The 18,454-nt window shown below is 41.4% G+C and overlaps 1 protein-coding gene across 1 annotated transcript in view; it reads left to right on the top strand.

Annotated features, from left to right (window-relative positions):
- Nucleotides 1–18,454, top strand: part of LOC307212663 (cytochrome P450 2C4-like) — a 91,844-nt gene that overhangs the window by 37,035 nt on the left and 36,355 nt on the right. Inside the window, exons 4-5 of the mRNA XM_079970231.1 lie at nucleotides 17,071–17,231; nucleotides 18,180–18,353. Coding sequence (XP_079826357.1) covers nucleotides 17,071–17,231; nucleotides 18,180–18,353 — 335 coding nt within the window. The remainder of the gene's footprint in view (nucleotides 1–17,070; nucleotides 17,232–18,179; nucleotides 18,354–18,454) is intronic.

Here is an 18,454-nt window from a genome sequence, read left to right as displayed (position 1 = left end):
GGAACCTGTCTGTACCAACCTATCAGCATTTATTTACCAAAGCCAGACTAAAATGTATTTCCATCGGAAGTGCTAAATCATGAGTAGGCAAACTAAGGCCCGGGGGCTGTATCCGGCCCAATCACCTTCTAAATCCGGCCCGCGGACAGTCCGGGAATCAGTGTGTTTTTACATGAGTGTATTTTTATTTAAAATGCACCTCTGGGTTGTTTGTGGGGCATAGGAATTCATTCATTCCCCCCCCAAAAAAAAAAACATAGTCCGGCCCCCCACAAGGTCTGAGGGACAGTGGACTGGCCCCCTGCTCAAAATGTTTGCTGACCCCTGTGCTAAATGGTTGACTGAGCGGCATCCCTTATCAGAATAGGCTTTGTTTATGTTCTCAGTACATCGATTGCATGACGCATATCTTACTGCATTGTGGCAGTACGACCAACTGATCAAACCCCTACTGGCAAATCTGCTGGGAAAATCTGAAGCCTCCCATGCTAAATATCTTTTGGATGACAGCTCTAATGATATTACACTGGCCGTGGCAAAGTTTCTTTCAGAAGTTATAAGAAACAAAGATTATCATGCTGGAGACAAAACAAAATGACCGCCTCTGTTGCTCTTTCTTGTGTGGTTGGCTGTCTTAACTGTAATTTGTTCTGAAATTGCTCTATGGGTCTTTGGACCGTAATAAAGATTTATTATAATATAGTTTTAAACCTATTAGCTAATCTGTCTGAAAACAGTTTATAATTGTAATTCAACAATGAAATTGGTTAATAGCTCTTAACCAGCTTTGGATCTCTATTTTGCTTATGAATCAAAGATATGTTTGTACTCTTCCAGTATTTGGGTAACTCTCCTGTATTCAAAGTTATATTCATAATATCTTTTAAAGGTTGCATCAGGTAATCTTTTAATTTTTTAATAACATATTGCTGAAAGTCCATCAGGTCCACGTGCCTTCCCTAATTTTGCCTGTAAAATAGCTTGCTGTAATTCCATCATTTTGGTATCTTACGTAGTCTGCTGTCTTCTAAATATTTACCCATTTCTTCTAAAACTGCTTTTGTTCATTTTTTAATACAGTGGTACCTCAAGGTTACATATGCTTCAGTTTCATACGCTTCAGGTTACAGACTCCGCTAACCCAGAAATAGTACCTCGGGTTAAGAACTTTGCTTCAGGATGAGAACAGAAATTGTGCAGTGGTGGCGCAGCGGCAACAGGAGGCCCCATTAGCTAAAGTGGTGCTTCAGGTTAAGTACAATTTCAGGTTAAGAACAGACCTCCAGAACGAATTAAGTTCTTAACTCGAGGTACCATCGTAAATGCTACCGCTTCAGGATATCCCCAGCAGTGATATTTTAATAATTATCCTGGATGCATTTCTCTCCCTCAGTATACCAGGTTATTGATTAAAATGTTTGTCTTATTTAAAAATACCTTTGTCAAATTCGAGAGATTAAATTTGTGAGTCCGGAAAATTGGAGAACCAGTTTATGGCAGTTCTATGCTGCGGAGATTAATATTTTAAGAGGCCAAAGTCAAACAGATTATCTTGGCAGAAAAATGAATGCTTTCTTTTTTTGTTTCTCCCAGTAAAGGTCCAAGAAGAAATTGCAAGGGTTGTTGGATCTTCTCAGCCAAGGATTGAACACCGAACAAAAATGCCTTATACAGACGCCGTGATCCATGAGATCCAGAGATTTGCTGATATTGTCCCAACCAACCTGCCACACGCCACGGCTACAGATGTTACCCTCAATGGCTACTTCATTCCAAAGGTGATCCATTTCACTGAACTGCTGCCCACTAGTTACAATATATTTAAAGGCTTTCCTGGGAGTAAGCCCCTTGGACTTAAGCGTGGGTGACATCTGTGCAGACTTGTATAGGATTGCATTGTAAGCATGCAATCTACCCATCAGAAGCTGTCAGGCATCAGCTTCAACCCATTAAACAGATCTTAGTGGGAAGGAGCAAAAGGTTGGAAAACAAACCATTTCTGGTGGGAGATCATGGTTTATATGTGAATGTTTTTCAAACGAAAGACATTTCTCAAGTGAACTAAAAATCTCATTGATCCTGCAATCAATATTTATTGTACCAGAGGCATATGCTTTATTTTAAAATAGCTCTTGCTTTGTTTTTGCAGGGGACATACATCATGCCATTGCTGTCCTCTGTGCTGCACGATGAATCTCAATGGGAGAAACCACATAAATTCTATCCAGAACATTTTCTTAATACTGATGGAGAATTCGTAAAGAGAGATGCTTTCATGCCTTTCTCTGCAGGTAATTTTTTTTTACTTTTGTGTATACCTGCATAGTGTGTGCTTAGTCAATGGGATTTTTACATGCCACGAATGTAACCTATTGTGCAAAGGAAAGAATCACATCAGTTGCTGTGGCCATTTCTGCCACTAGATCTGCCCACTGTTGGTGAGTCACCCCTGGAATGTTGCTCACCAGGGAATGCGGCCCTCAGGCTGAAAAATCCCCACGACGGTTTTCAGCATTGCAGAATGGCTCGTATTGGGAGTTCTTAATTCTTTTAAGATGGGCACTGTGAGCTGTTATTTCATCTCTGCATTTCCATCTGCTTTTAAGTATTTGGGAAGTTATTAAAGGTAAAGGTCCAGTCGTGGCTGACTCTGCGGTTGCGGCGCTCATCTCGCTTTATTGGCCGAGGGAGCCGGCGTACAGCTTCCGGGTCATGTGGCCAGCATGACTAAGCCGCTTCTGGCAAACCAGAGCAGCACACGGAAATGCCATTTACCTTCCCGCCGGAGTGGTACCTATTTATCTACTTGCACTTTGATGTGCTTTCAAACTGCTAGGTTGGCAGGAACAGGGACCAAGCAACGGGAGCTCACCCCGTCGCAGGGATTCGTACTGCCAGCCTTCTGATTGGCAAGTCCTAGGCTCTGTGGTTTAACCCACAGCGCCACCCACATCCCTTGGGATGTTATTAAGCAACTGCTAAACCCAGTTTCCCTGCTGCCTATGTTTCCTTACAGGTCGGAGAGCATGTTTAGGTGAGACTCTTGCCAAAATGGAGCTCTTCCTCTTCTTCACAAGTCTCCTTCAGAAATTCACCTTCCAGCCACCCCCTGGAACATCTCAGGAAGACCTGGACCTTACTCCTGCTATTGGGCTTACAACATCGCCCATGCCCCACCAACTCTGCGCTCTGCCACGTTTCTAAGCCTCACAAGTTCCTGGCTTGCTTAGCCTACCTGTGTGTGCAATGCAAGCCTTTCTTAAAACACCCCTGTTCAACAAGGGTATTTGAGTTGAGTAGCCTAGTGGTGGAATTGGTCCATGCTTTGTCACAAACCTGAAGTGTTCCCCTTTACCTGCCTTAATGCCAAATCCTGTGAAACTAGCATTGGAGCATCTCTTACTTAAAATCTGGCCCTGAGTTCTTATGACACTTCAGGCATAGAGATCAACCAACAAAGCTGGTTCATTTATTCCCATGTTAACATTTACCTTCAAAGACCTTGAAGCATCATATTCCCAGGTAGATGTGCTGAGAATTGTGACCAAGACGATAAAGTGTCTGGAAACCATGCCTTAGGAGGAATGGTAGAGGAAGTTGGGTATATTAACATCTGTGGCTGCAGTGTATTCTGATTCTGAAATGTATTTGTTGATGTCAGGCAATGGCTTTGTTTCCTCCGGGTTCTTTAAAAAATCTGTCATAATAGATCTGGCAACTGGGTTTGCTTCTGGAATCTCCATGCTGTCAATTAGTTCAGTGACTTTTTGCTTCTGGCTTAGAATTAAACAACCATCTTCCATCTTCTCTCTGTATCTGAATGAACTTTCTCTGAGAGTCTGGTTAGCTCAAGGCTACCCTCATCAATGGAATTCCGACTGGTCATATGAGAAATAAAAATGGCAGAAATATGTCAAAATCAAAATCAAAACTTCCACCTCCACAGGAGGAAAAACTCAATACCTTCTCTGCCTAGCTTCTGCTCTGAAAGGGAAGAGGGAGCTAATCCCTTTCACAACAGAGACAAGGGAAGTCACCATGGTCTCACCAGGAAATAGGAAAAAATGTCTGGTTTGAATCTCTCTTCTCTCTTAAGAAAATCCAGCCACACCCACTATAATACTTTGAATTTTGTCTTCACTGGGCCCCATAACCTTTGTTGGAATGGATTTAGGCACTATGAGAGGATGTACGGTTTAGTTATTGTCCTTCCTTGCTCATATTGTTGCATGTCATATGCTTTAATGTATACAAAGATATAACCTAATGCCACCATGTTAAACAGTTTCAAGATGAAGATGAATAGAAATTATGCTAAAAAGAAAAATATGTGTGAGTGTTTCAATGTGTGAAAGTTCAGGAAATACTGGACACTTTCAAATTAATGCTGTCGTCCCTAATTGAAGTTGAATAATTTCATCTGCAAATGATTTCACAATGCTGCTCTCTACTGATAATCCTGAGTTATGCATTCGCCGTGTTCAAGAGCATTGTAATCTGTGATGGAAAGCATTCATTTGTGGAAGTAAGCACCACTCACTTGAGTAAACATTAAACTGAAAGGCATATCATCCAATGTAGAGCTTTGAATAGTTGTGGAGAAGAAAAAAATCGGAGGGATGATTTAATGATTTGCTCCTGAAGGCAGGAGTCTATCAACTGATGAAGATGATCATCCAAATGTCATAGACCAAATGGAGCAAACAGCATGCAGACCTAGTGGTGGGAGGAAAAAATCCTTAAATAAGAGACACGGGGGAATGATTAATGGACTTCAATGTCTGTACACTAATGCGCAAAGCATGGGAAATAAACGAGATGAGCTTGAGCTCTTGGCACAGCAAACTAAATATGACATAATAGGCATCACTGAAACCTGGTGGGATAAGTCCCACGATTGGAATGTAATAATGGAGGGATACAATCTATTTCAGAGAAACAGACCAGACAAGAAAGGAGGAGGAGTGGCGTTATATGTCAGGGATGTGTATACGTGTGAAGAGATCCAAGATTTAGAACCTCAAAGCCAAAGTGAGAGCGTTTGGGTCAAAATTAAGGGAGAGAAGAATAACAGGGACCTCATTGTGGGAGTTTACAATAGATCCCCAAGCCAAACGGAGGACATAGATGATGCCTTCCTGGAACAGATGGCCAAGCATGCAAAAGGAAGGGAGATAGTAGTAATGGGAGACTTCAATTACCCGGATATTTGTTGGATGTCAAACTCAGCCAAGAGCATAAGGTCAAACAGATTCCTCACTGGCCTTGCAGACATCAATACTAGGGAAGATTCTGGAGCAGATGATTAAGCAAACAGTCTGTGAGCACCTAGAAAGGAATATTGTGATCACCAATAGTCAGCATGGATTTCTGAAAAATAAGTCATGTCAGACTAACCTGATCTCATTTTTTGACAGAATTACAAGCCTGGTAGATGAAGGGAACGCAGTGGATGTAGCCTACCTCGATTTCAGCAAGGCATTTGACAAGGTGCCCCATGATATTCTTGTAAAGAAGTTGGTAAAATGCGGTCTTGACTATGCTACCACTCAGTGGATTTGTAACTGGCTGACTGACCGAACCCAAAGGGTGCTCATCAATGGTTCCTCTTCATCCTGGAGAAGAGTGACTATTGGGGTGCCACTTCACAGAGTGTTTGTTCTGGGGGAGGAAGGGAAAGGAGATTGTTAGCCGCTTTGAGTCTCCTTCAGCTAATGATAAAGCGGGATATCAAATCCAAACTCTTCTTCTTCTTCTTCTTCTTCTTCTTCTTCTTCTCAGCTATCGTTGGGATGCTCCCAGTCCCAGCTGGGTCAAGGCCAATGGGAGGGGGCTTGGGGCTCTTCACGGCCTCCTCGGTTGTCACGTTGGGCACCCCTGGTTACCCCCCATCATGGTGGCAGCAGTGGCCGGGTTGGCAGTGCAGGCACCATCCAGGCAGCGCCATTAGTGCTTGTGGTCCTCAGAAGCTCCGTGCTGCTTTGGCGCTTGCCATCTTGCCTTGCTGGAAGTCCATACTGCTGCACTTTGTAACATCCATCCCTGAATGCAGTTCAATGATCACTCCGAAGAATTTCACAATGCTGCCCTTTACTCCAGTTATAATAGATTGATTTTACAGCTAATCCTGAGTGACAGGTCTGCAGCCAGATTCAAGAGAGCTTGAATTTGTTCTGGAAAGGATTAGTTTGTGGAAGTGGGCAGTACACCCTTGAGTAACTGAAACTGAAAAGCAAAACATCCAATATACAGCTTTGAATAATTGTGGAGAAGAAGAAAAAATCAGAGGGACAAAGCAGGACACTTTCCATTTTCCTGGGTGGTTTAATGACTCGCTCGAGACAGTACCTAGCATAATATATATGCTGCTCACTGCAGTTGCAAGACATTGTCCTTGACCAAACTACCCTGTAGCTTTCTACTGAATAGTTGTGGAGAAGAAAAAAATTGGAGGGATGGTTTAATGATTCGCTAGAGACATTACATAACATTATATATGGGCTGCTCATTGCAGTTGGTAGACACAGTTGTTGACCAAATTGCACTGTGGCTTTCATTATAACCACTACCCCAAAAAAATTGCTTGCTGAAACGAAATGGATTGGACAGAGCCGATTCCAGTATTGTTCCTCTTTATCCTTATGGTTTCCTTTGTTTTGAAACTGGGCACTTTCGGGAAAAAGAGCTCCCAAAATCTTCCACCAGGTCCCAGGCCTTTACCTCTCATTGGGAATCTCCACATCATGGATCTCAAGAGGCCTCACAGAACCATGTTAAAGGTAAAGATTCCAGTTCTTCCCATGGCAAGGCTGAAGGGTTCTGGGGCAGCCCAGCCAGATGAGCAGTGTAATAATAATAATAATAATAATAATAATAATAATAATAATAATACATTTTGTTCTTTTACAGCCTATAAATCTCATCTTTCCTTTGTGTGCAATAGAACCTTCTCTTATCTTTCCCAATAACTAGTCATAGAACCTAGTTGTAATTTATAACTGGTAATTTGAACAAGGTGTCTGGGGGTGTCTGGTGTCGAATCACATTTGACTCTGCCTCCATTTTCAAGGATGTAAAAGTGCTAGTACAAACCTTGCCTAGCCCAGCCTCCTCCTTGAACCTATCTTTCTAAATTAGATTTGAGAGGTGCCATTAAAGGTATAATCACTTTTAAAGGTAAAGGGACCCCTGACCATAAGGTCCAATCGTGGCCGACTCTGGGGTTGCGGCGCTCATCTCACTTTATTGGCCGAGGGAGCCGGCGTACAGCTTCCGGGTCATGTGACCAGCATGACTAAGCCACTTCTGGCGAACCAGAGCAGCACACGGAAATGCTGTTTACCTTCCCACCGGAGCGGTACCTATTTATCAACTTGGCAGGAGCAGGGACCAAGCAATGGGAGCTCACTCCGTCGCGGGAATTCGAACCGCCGACCTTCTGATCGGCAAGTCCTAGGCTCTGTGGTTTAACCCACAGCGCCACCTGCGTTATCCTTACAACTGCCTATTTTTTCTGGTTTTCTAAGTATTCCTAGCAAATATTTGTGCTGCTGCAACTGCATAATAATTATAATTTATTATTTATACCCCACCCATCTGGCTGGGTTTCCCTGGCCACTCTGGGCGGCTCCCAACAGATTAATAACACGATAAAACATTAAACATTAAAAACTTCCCTTAAAAGGACTGCCTTCAGGTGTCTTGTAAAAGTCAGATAGTTGTTTATTTCCTTGACATCTGATGGGAGGGCGTTCCATAGTGTGGGCGCCACTACCGAGAAGGACCTCTGCCTGGTTCCCTGTAACCTCACTTCATGCATTGAGAGAACTACCAGAAGGCCCTCAAAGCTGGACCTCAGTGTCTGGGCTGATTGATGGGTTGGAGACGCTCCTTCAGGTATACTGGGCCGAGGTCATTTAGGTCTTTAAAGGTCAGCACCAACACTTTGAATTGTGCTCGGTAATGTACCCGGAGCCAACAGTTGCATAGCAAGGTCAGGTGATACCCAGTGTGGGTTTATTGTCACCCCCCCACACACACACACCCCTTGACATATATACAGTGTTACCTGTGTGGTGCTGTGGGTTAAATCACAGAGCCTAGGACTTGTTGATCAGAAGGTCGGTGGTTCAAATCCCCGCGATGGGGTGAGCTCCTGTTGCTCTGTCCCTGCTCCTGCCAACCTAGCAGTTTGAAAGCACTTCAAAGTACAAGTAGATAAATAGCTACCGCTCCGGAGGGAAGGTAAACGGCATTTCCGTGTGCTGCTCTGGTTCACCAGAAGTGGCTTAGTCATGCTGGTCACATGACCCGGAAATTGTTCGCCAGCTTCCTCAGCCAATAAAGCGAGATGAGCGCCACAACCCCAGAGTTGGTCACGACTGGACCTAATGGTCAGGGGTCCCTTTACCTTTACCTTTACCTCGGGTTAAGAACTTAATTCGTTTGAATACCTGACGGCCAGGAATGATAAACAAGTGATGTTAATGTTTGTAGATGCAGAAAAGGCCTTTGATAATATATCTTGGGAATTTATGATAAAGAATATTGAATTAATGGGCATTGGACAATTGTTTATAAAAGGTATAAAAGCTATATAATCTGATCAAAAAGCAAAATTGATAGTAAATAATATAATAACTAAAAATATTGAAATTACAAAAGGTACAAGACACGGGTGTCCGCTCTCACCACTATTATTCATATCGGTACTGGAAGAGAAAATGAGAAAATAAAAGGAATTTCAGTTGGCCGGAAAGAACATAAAGTGAAAGTCTTTGCAGACGACTTGGTACTAACTATAGAAGAACCATTAAATAATGCCAAAGAAGTTATTAAAGAAATAGAACAATTTGGACAAGTAGTGGGTTTTAAATTAAACAAAAGCAAGACTAAAATATTAGTTAAAGACTTCCGGTCGGCGCCAGCGCTTAATGGCGGTCCGAGCCTCGAGCTCCGAGGCAGGACTGCTTCGCTAGTTCGGGTCCTACCCGCTACGGCAAGCGGGGGACCCCTAAAATCACAGGCGCGGAGCCTGTGAACAAAGGAGATTCGGTGGGCACCTTTTGCGCCCCCCGGCAATGTGAGGGAGCCTTTTTAAAGGCTTCTGAGCGGCATCGGGGTAAGCGCGGTGCTGAGAGTCGTCACCCAGCTAGCGGAGTGAAGCCGCGTCGCCATGAACGGAGAGCGCCGATTCCTTCCTGCAACTGAAATTTGACCACAGCACCCGTGAGTAAGACTGAAAAATTAACGGGACACTAAATAAGAAATTCGGCTGAAAACGGGAAAGGCATAAATTAAGGAAGTCTGCCTTCCCGGAGCTGCATGAGAGACAAAGCAACGAAAATCAAGCTGCATTTGAAGGGAACTTTTCTATTTTTTTAAGCTGTCAAACTGACATCGGACTTAAACTTCCCCCCCGATAGGCAGGAAAAGGGGGGAAGGGATTGGGACATTGTTAACCTGCTGGAAAATTACTGGAAAATTAAGACCTTCCATTGCCAAACCCCCCCAGGTCGGGCTGCCCAAATAAGACACCGGGATGTGAACTGTCAAACTCTGTAGCGGGGGTTTGTTTGTAACAAAGTTACTGGACCTTAGATTTACCCTGTTGCATTTTGGCTACATAGAAGATAGAGACGTTACGGATTGGATATTGGAAACTACTGGATACTGTTATACTTCCTTGCTTCTTTGTTTTTCTTTTTCCTTGCCATTTGGATACAAATGATGCTCCCTCTAGAGGGTCTTAAGTGAAACTGTTGCACTTGGAAAAGTAACAGTGGGATTTTCCACTTGGAAATCAACTCTGTGAAAACGACCTTGAGGATATGAGTGCCCCTACAGAAGAGATAGTAACAAGGCAGAAAGCAAAACAATCCCACAAGAAAAGGGGCTCTATATCAGGAACTGTACCAGCTGCACAGGAAAAAACACCAGCTTCTATGGATCCTATGACTCAGGCACTACTTAAGATAAATCAATCCCTGGAAGCACTGATAAAGCTATCGACAGAGAATTCTAAAAAATTAACAGAGTTGACAACAAGACTGGACGTGAATACAGCTAGTGTAAAATCTAACACAGATTCCATAAATAGATTAATCCAGGAGAGTGCAGAAACACGAAAGATTGCAGAAAGTGCAAAAACAACGGCTGAAGAGACAAGGGAAAAGTTTGGGCCTATCATTAAAAAAGTGAATGAGCATGATGCAGCCCTCTCCTTATTGGAACTTCAGCGGAAAGAGAAGAATTTAAAATTTAGACTGGTTCCTGAAGGGGAAGGGGACAACCTTGTGCAATTCCTTACAGAGAACATTATAGCCTTCTGGCAAGAGGAATGGGAGGAAGATGATGAATTCGAGATAACAACAGCCTTTCGACTGGGCAGAAGGCAGGATAAAAAACCAAGGGATTGTCTAATTACATTGAGATCAAAAGAAGAAAGAGATAAAATATTGAACTTGCAGTATCAAAAGGCACTGGTGATCCAAAACTGTCAAATACAGATTTTTAAGGACATTCCCAAATATATTTTAGAGGTGAGAACATATTATAAAAGCCTAGCAGATCTGCTGAAGAAAAACACCATACCATTCAGATGGGAGTTCCCACAAGGATTGTCCTTTAACTTTAAAGGAAGAAAGATCAAAATAAAAACAATTCAGGACAAAGAACAATTTCTGGAGAAATACCTGGAGGATTTGCAGAAAGGAACTGTAGAGGAGAAAGAACCACCTGATATAGCAAATCTATCATTTGGACTTTTACCACCACCATCGGAGGAAGAACAGAAGCTTGGAGCAGTTGGAGGAACAGCTACTTAAACACAAAATGTCTCTGCAACTCCTTAGTTGGAATTGTAACGGCTTGAACCTTCCTCGGAAAAGACGACAAGTTTTTCACATTTTGAAGAGAGAACAATTGGATATAATATGTTTGCAAGAAACCCATATTGCCAGGATACATAGGAAATTACTGATAAATAAGAGACTTGGTCAAGAATTTATCTCATCAGACAAAGTGAAGAAAAGAGGTGTGGTGATCTATGCAAAGGAAAAATTGGCTCCAAAATTGATATTTAAAGATGAACAAGGAAGATACCTGGCAATTGAAATACAAATTCAAGGAGAAAAGATTTTGATTGTTGGAATATATGCCCCAAATGAGGGGAAGGCCGAATTCTTTAGGAAGTTGCATGAGACATTAGTTGACTTTTTAGACTATAAAATCCTAATGATGGGAGATATGAATGGAGTTGTCTCAACAAACATGGATAAAGCACAGAGACAAGTGATTTCAAAAGAAGGGAGACTACCAAAGACCTTTTTTGAAATGACTGAAACAATGGACTTGATTGATATTTGGAGAACAAGGAATCCTCTAGAGAGAGAGGGAACTTTCTTCTCTGAAGCAAAAATGACATGGACAAGAATAGACCAAATCTGGATTTCTAGCAGTCTGGCGTCAAGAACAAAAAAAGTAGAAATATGTCCAAAAACGTGCTCCGACCATAATGCGGTGAAGATGGAGATGAAACTAACAACAACTGGATCCTTTAGATGGAGAATGAATGACACCCTATTTAAGGATGAAGAGATCCACAAGAAGGCCCTTAAAACATTAAAAGATTACTTTGAGATCAACAGGAAAACAGATGTGGAAAAAAGAATAATTTGGGACGCAAGCAAAGCAGTGATGCGAGGTTTCCTAATTCAACAGAATTCTATAAAGAGGAAGCAACAAAATGAGAAGAAGGAAAAATTTTTAGAAAAAATAAAAGAAGGAGAGAAGAAGCTGAGGTCCAAACCAAAGTCCCATGAGATTTTGAGAGAAATAAAGTTTTACCAGATGCAGTACATGGAGCTCATGAACCAACAAATAGAATGGAAGATAAAGCAAATGAGACAAAGAACTTTTGAATCAGCGGATAAATGTGGGAAACTTCTGTCATGGCAACTGAAAAAAAGGCAGAGAATGAACACTGTAACAAGTCTAGAAGTGGATGGAAAAATTATCCACAAACCCAATGAGATAAACAATTGTTTTCAAAGTTTTTTTAAGAAATTGTATGCACAAGGGCCAACCAATGAACAAGAAATAGAAGAATTCATCAGAAAATACGGTCTACCAAAAATTCCAGAACAAAGTAAAAGGATCTTAAATGAGGAAATAACAGAACAAGAAATAGAGGGTGCCATCCAAAATACGAAATTGGGAAAATCACCAGGACCAGATGGCCTGACGGCCAAATACTACAAAATGCTGAAAGAATGGCTGATACAACCATTGAAGGAAGTTTGCAATGAAATTTTGAAGGGGAAAAAGGCACCTGAATCGTGGAAAGAGGCTTTCATCTCACTTATACCGAAAACAGAGACTGAGAAGAATCAGGTTAAAAACTACCGCCCTATATCTTTACTCAATGTGGATTACAAAATTTTTGCAGACATTTTGGCAAAAAGATTGAAAAGAGTGTTGATAGAAGAGATTCATAAGGACCAAACAGGCTTTCTCCCAGGTAGACATATGTCAGACAATGTGAGGAACATTATAGACATTTTGGAGTTGTTAGATGTTGACATTAACAGGAAAGCAGTTTTGATTTTTGTGGATGCGGAGAAAGCCTTTGACAATATCTGTTGGACTTTTATGAAAAAGAATCTCCAAGGGATGGGGGTAGGTCAAGGTTTTGAAAACGGTATAGGTGCAATATATTCCCAACAAAAGGCCAAGTTAATTGTAAACAATGTGGTAACAGAAGAAATACCCATAGAAAAAGGTACACGGCAGGGATGCCCAATATCCCCCTTGCTTTTTATATCAGTCCTGGAGGTTTTGTTAAACATGATTAGAAAGGACCAGTTGGTTAAAGGAGTTCAGGTCGGAGTTAGACATTACAAATTAAGAGCATTTGCAGACGACCTAGTATTGACCTTGCAACAGCCAGACACTAGTACTAAAAGAGTATTAGAACTAATTGAAATATTTGGTCGAGTAGCAGGTTTTAAATTGAATAAACAAAAAACGAAAGTGTTGGAAAAAAATTTAACAATGGAAGAAAGAGAGAGTTTTCAGAATGAAACAGGCTTGGAAATAACAAAAAGGGTAAAATACCTGGGGGTAAACTTAACATCCAAGAATGTGAACTTATTTAAGGATAACTATGAAAAATGTTGGTCAGATGTTAAAAAGGATCTGGAAATATGGTCAAGGTTGAAACTTTCCTTGTTAGGCCGAATTGCTACTATTAAGATGAATGTATTGCCTAGAATGCTGTTTTTGTTCCAGACGTTGCAGATTGTGGACAAGATGGACTGTTTCAAGAAGTGGCAGAAAGACATATCAAAATTTGTCTGGCAGGGCAAAAAGCCCAGAATTAAATTTAAGATTTTAACTGATGCAAAGGATAGAGGGGGGTTTGCCCTGCCGGACTTAAGACTTTATTATGAATCAGCAGCTTTCTGCTGGTTGAAACACTGGCTACTTCTTGAGAACACTGACATTTTGGATCTGGAAGGGTACGACAATAGTTTTGGTTGGCATGCATACTTATGGCACGACAAGGTAAAGGTGTATAAAAGCTTTAAAAACCATATTGTAAGGAAAGCATTGTATAACGTTTGGATTAGATACAAAGATTTGTTGGAAAGTAAAACCCCTAGGTGGGTGTCACCAATGGAAGCTAGGGAAGTAAAAAAGCTTAATATGGATTCTAAATGGCCAAAATATCATGAGATTTTAGAATATGATGGTGAAAGGGTGAAACTTCAGAGTTATGAGAAATTAAAGCCTAAGGTTCGAGATTGGTTGCATTACCATCAGATAAATGAGACGTTTAAACAGGACAGGAAAATAGGATTTCAGAAAGAGAAGTCAAAACTAGAAACAGAATTGTTGGAACCCAATACTAAGAACTTATCAAAAATGTATAACTTGCTGTTAAAATGGAATACACAGGATGAAACGGTGAAATCAGCTATGATTAAATGGGCACAAGATATCGGTCATGATATTATGTTTGCTGACTGGGAACAGTTATGGACCACCGGTATTAAATTTACTGCATGTAATGCTTTAAAAGAAAATATTATGAAAATGATCTACCGGTGGTACATGACCCCAGTCAAGCTTGCAAAAATTTATCATTTGCCTAATAATAAGTGTTGGAAATGTAATGAGACTGAAGGCACTTTCTACCACCTTTGGTGGACCTGCCCAAAGGTTAAAGCTTTCTGGGAAATGATCTATAATGAAATTAAGAAGGTCCTTAAGTGGACTTTTCCTAAGAAACCAGAGGCTTTCCTCTTGGGCATGGTGGGCCAAGTGGTGCCAAGGAAGGATAGGATTTTCTTTATGTATGCCACTACAGCAGCAAGAATTCTACTGGCAAAGTATTGGAAGACGCAAGAACTACCTACTCTGGAAGAATGGCAAACAAAGGTGATTGACTTTATGGGACTGGCCGAGATGACGGGCAGAATCCGGGACCAGGGGAAAGAGACAGTGGAAGAGGACTGGAAGAAATTCAAAATATATCTTAAAAACAATTGCAAAATTGAGGAATGTTAAGATGTCAGGGGGTAAGAAGTAAAGAATTGCAGCAGTAAACAAAAAAAAAAACTTAAGAAATTTTTATGAAAGGGAATGGACCTAAGGGTTGCTAAAGAATTATTAAACAAGGATGCAGGGATGGGGAGGTATGGGGGAGTCAAAGAAAAAAGGGTATGAACTGATGAGCTTGAAGTCATACTGTTCTATACTGTTTTTATTATTTGTTTGGAAAATTAATAAAAATTATTATAAAAAAAAATAATAATAAAATATTAGTTAAAAATATGAAACAAGACTTGGTTGATATGTTGCAGCAGGAAATCGTTATAGAAGTAGTCAAAAAAGTTAAGTATTTAGGAATTTGGTTAACCACAATGAACATAGATTTATTTCAAAATAAATCATCCAGGCGTGCCTGGAGTTGTTCAGCAACCACCCACTCAATCACCTTGCCCAAGGATGGAAGATTTGAGACTGGGTGGTAGTTCACCATATTAGCTCGGTCCAAATATTTATTTTTTAATAAGCAGTTTTATAACCACCACTTTCAGTGAGTCTGGGAAGGCTCCTTAACAGGGGGAAGCATTCACCACCCCACAGAGCTTTTATGAGCCAGAATGGGCAAGGATGAAGGAGACAGGTGGTCAGTTTCACTCTTCCAAGCAACCTGTCCGCATCCTTGGAGGTAACAGTTTGGAATTGATCCCATGCAACTTGACTAGAGAGGATTCTAGCACTCTCCCGCCCTGGCCCTGCTCCCATGGTGGAGTCTACTGAGCTGGGTGAAAAGGCTAAGCTGCTGTATCCTGAGTCCAGCAACTGTTGCTGCTACAGCTATTAGTACCAAATGTCTTGAAGACCATTGTGGCATAGACAATGCTCTTTTACTTTATCATTATGTTATTTGGATTCTGTTTTGCATGGTGATTTGCAAAGATACAAAAAGGGAATTCATTCCAAAAAATTACTATTCTTAAGGCATATGTTTTCAGCTCGGTCCAAGGCACAATGACATGGAAGTAATTTCTACTGAGTTCAATAGTAGTTATTGAAAAAAGCTGAAAATAATAGTAAAACTTTGCTACTAGATTCTGTGGAATGTATAAAAGAGTCTTTTCTCTTAGGTAAATGTGCAAGCTAATGCAATCTTGGTTCTCTCAGAGATGATGTACATTAATATATTCTTTGGGTATGCCAGAACTCTCTTTCTCACTTTTTCTTCTGTTGAATTCCAGCTGTCAAAGCAGTATGGCCCTGTCTTCAGCATCCAAATGGGACCGCGGAAAACTGTGGTGTTGACAGGATATGAGACAGTAAAGGAGGCTCTGGTTAATCAGGCGGACGCATTTGCAGACAGGCCCATCGTTCCAATGTTTCAAGAGCTTGCACAAGGCTTTGGTGAGGACCCTCCCTTTCTATTGGAACTGGTAATGCTTGCAGACACACACTGGTCCCACCAGGTGAACACAATCTGTTCCCAAGAAATGGTTCGTAAGATGAGCGTTTGCAAAGCAAGTCATTGAAATCCATTGTTTCCTGTGGGGGGAATCCTTGTGAACTTTTCAACCCACCTCAGTGCCTTTGACATTGACAGAGTATCTGCAGGCATTAGGCTGAGAATGTGTCACAAAAAGTGTCAAATGTGGATTTCTGCAGATCACATGGAAAAGTAATGCCACACACCATTTTCTTGCCCAGCCTATACAAAGAGGAAACATGAAGGTGACATAATATCTGCTCATGGAATACAAAGTTCTGCTGGGATCCCTGACATGTACAAACCACCCTCTACTCTATCCTACACTTTGAAATGGAAAATATTGTTCAATGTGTTCTCAGTTCTTGCTCTGATGGCGCAGCTGCCAGCTACTTTGTCAAAGCTCAGAAGTCTGAATGGGAGAATAGCTGGGATCCATTCTCAGTTCCATGGAAGAAATGCAGAACACAGTTTATTGATATTTTTGTGCAATGGCCATGCAGACATAAAACCTTTCCTCCCATTTTTAGGTGTAACTTTGTCTAACGGTGAGAACTGGAAAGTGATGCGGCGGTTTGCTTTAAGCACATTACGGGACTACGGAATGGGAAAGAGGACCATAGAAGATAGAATTGTTGAGGAATGCAGTGTCCTGATAAAGAATTTTGAATCTTACGAAGGTGAGTTGGTGTTTTCCTCTGGTGCATAGCTACACTACCATAGTTTAAAGGTGCCAAGACTATTGTGTTACATATTCCTAAATTCCAGAAGCACAGCTCCCAGGGTTCCCTGCAATTGGTTTGTTCCTGTAATGTGCAGATTGTACTGCAACAACTCCTGTGACTTCCAAGCATTTCTTAGCCCAGCTATGGCCACATCCAGCAGCACTTAGGATCAGTTTATTTGATAAATGAGGTCTACTCATAGGTAAGCTGCCAGTAGGGATTTAAGACAACAAAGAACAGACTTAAAAACAATGCCCTTTCCATACTTGGAATTTCAACAGAATATTTTTGTTTAACTGTCTTGTTTATGTCTAGGTAATCCATTTGAAACCACCTCAATTATGAATGCAGCTGTTGCCAATATTATAGTGTCCATACTACTAGACAAGCGATTTGATTATGAAGATTCCACATACATAAGACTTCTGAAGTTGATCAATGAAAATATCCGGCTTTTCGGAAGCCCTTCAGTCACGGTAATCTATTTTTTCCAATTAAAACAAACAAACAAACAAACAAACAAACAAACAAACAGTTCATTGTAATGGCAGTGTGTGCAAAGTGGGCAGGGCAACATGTTTATTTTATATTGTTCAGGATTCACTACAAAACACAGAATATTGATACCTTGAGATACCTGCTGGTGATTCGAAATATTTAGAAAACTCACACGGCACAGTCATCTCGTAACTACAACAAAGTCTCTTTTGCAAACACGTGTCAGCGAAGCTCAGATTCTGACAGGAGGAGAAGCACAGGGAGAGGACAGTTAACAGCAGAAAGCAGAGAGGAGGGGGAAAGCAGCTGTAATCTGAGCTCTGACCAAAGGGACAGACAGAGGTGTGAAAACTCCAATAGTGGGCAAGACATTGGAATGCAGGAAATACTTTCTGCCAAATCTCGTAGGATTTCAAAAGTGGCAGAGCTGCCACTGGAAGAAAAGGTGGGGGCTTCCGTTCTGGGGAAGGGAGAGGAGCTCAGTCTGGGCAACTGTATCTTCTGGGGAGGACGATGAGTAGAGGAGCTCCGTCCTAGTTTGTTGTTTTAGCAATTTACAGCCAGTGTTGTCTTGCATTTGTGGGAGCGACCAAGCTGTAACAACACGCTTCCTGGCCTCACTGCCATCGGGACTCCAAGGACAAGGAAGAAGAAGTGATTGTTTGTTCTATGATGGCTCAGAAGGGGCCTCCAAGGGCAGATCTCCCTCTCTGAAGATGAACCTCCAGAGGAGAACTGCCATAGCTTATTAACCCGGGGTTGCACATAAATTATGCTGTCCTGAGGTAGCCCACCCCCCATTCCAAATGACATTCAAGAGCTTTGTGTTGTATTTGGGCAATCATGCTTTGAGAGACGCAGTTGAGAGAACTGCATTGAGCTTTCCTAATGTCTCTTTTTCTTTTTTCACATTTTTATCCTTTCAGCTGTATAACATGTTTCCTGCTCTTGGTTTTCTTTTGGGGGCACGTAAGACTATCATTCAAAACAGAGATGAACTGTTTGCCTTCATAAATGCCACCTTCATAAAACACCTCAGAGATCTGGATGAAAATGACCAGAGGAGCTTTATTGACACATTTCTTATCCGACAACAAGAGGTAATGGAGTCTTTTAAGTTGGCCCAGAATAAACGTTGACATTTTCAATTCGAAGTGAATGCATAAGGAGTAGTCAGGAAGTCTCACTTCAGAAGGGACCA

The sequence above is a fragment of the Podarcis cretensis genome, assembly GCF_951804945.1.
Source record: "Podarcis cretensis genome assembly, chromosome: 3".
In the NCBI taxonomy this organism is placed as follows: domain Eukaryota; kingdom Metazoa; phylum Chordata; class Lepidosauria; order Squamata; family Lacertidae; genus Podarcis; species Podarcis cretensis.
This window is presented reverse-complemented; position numbering and strand designations above follow the sequence as displayed.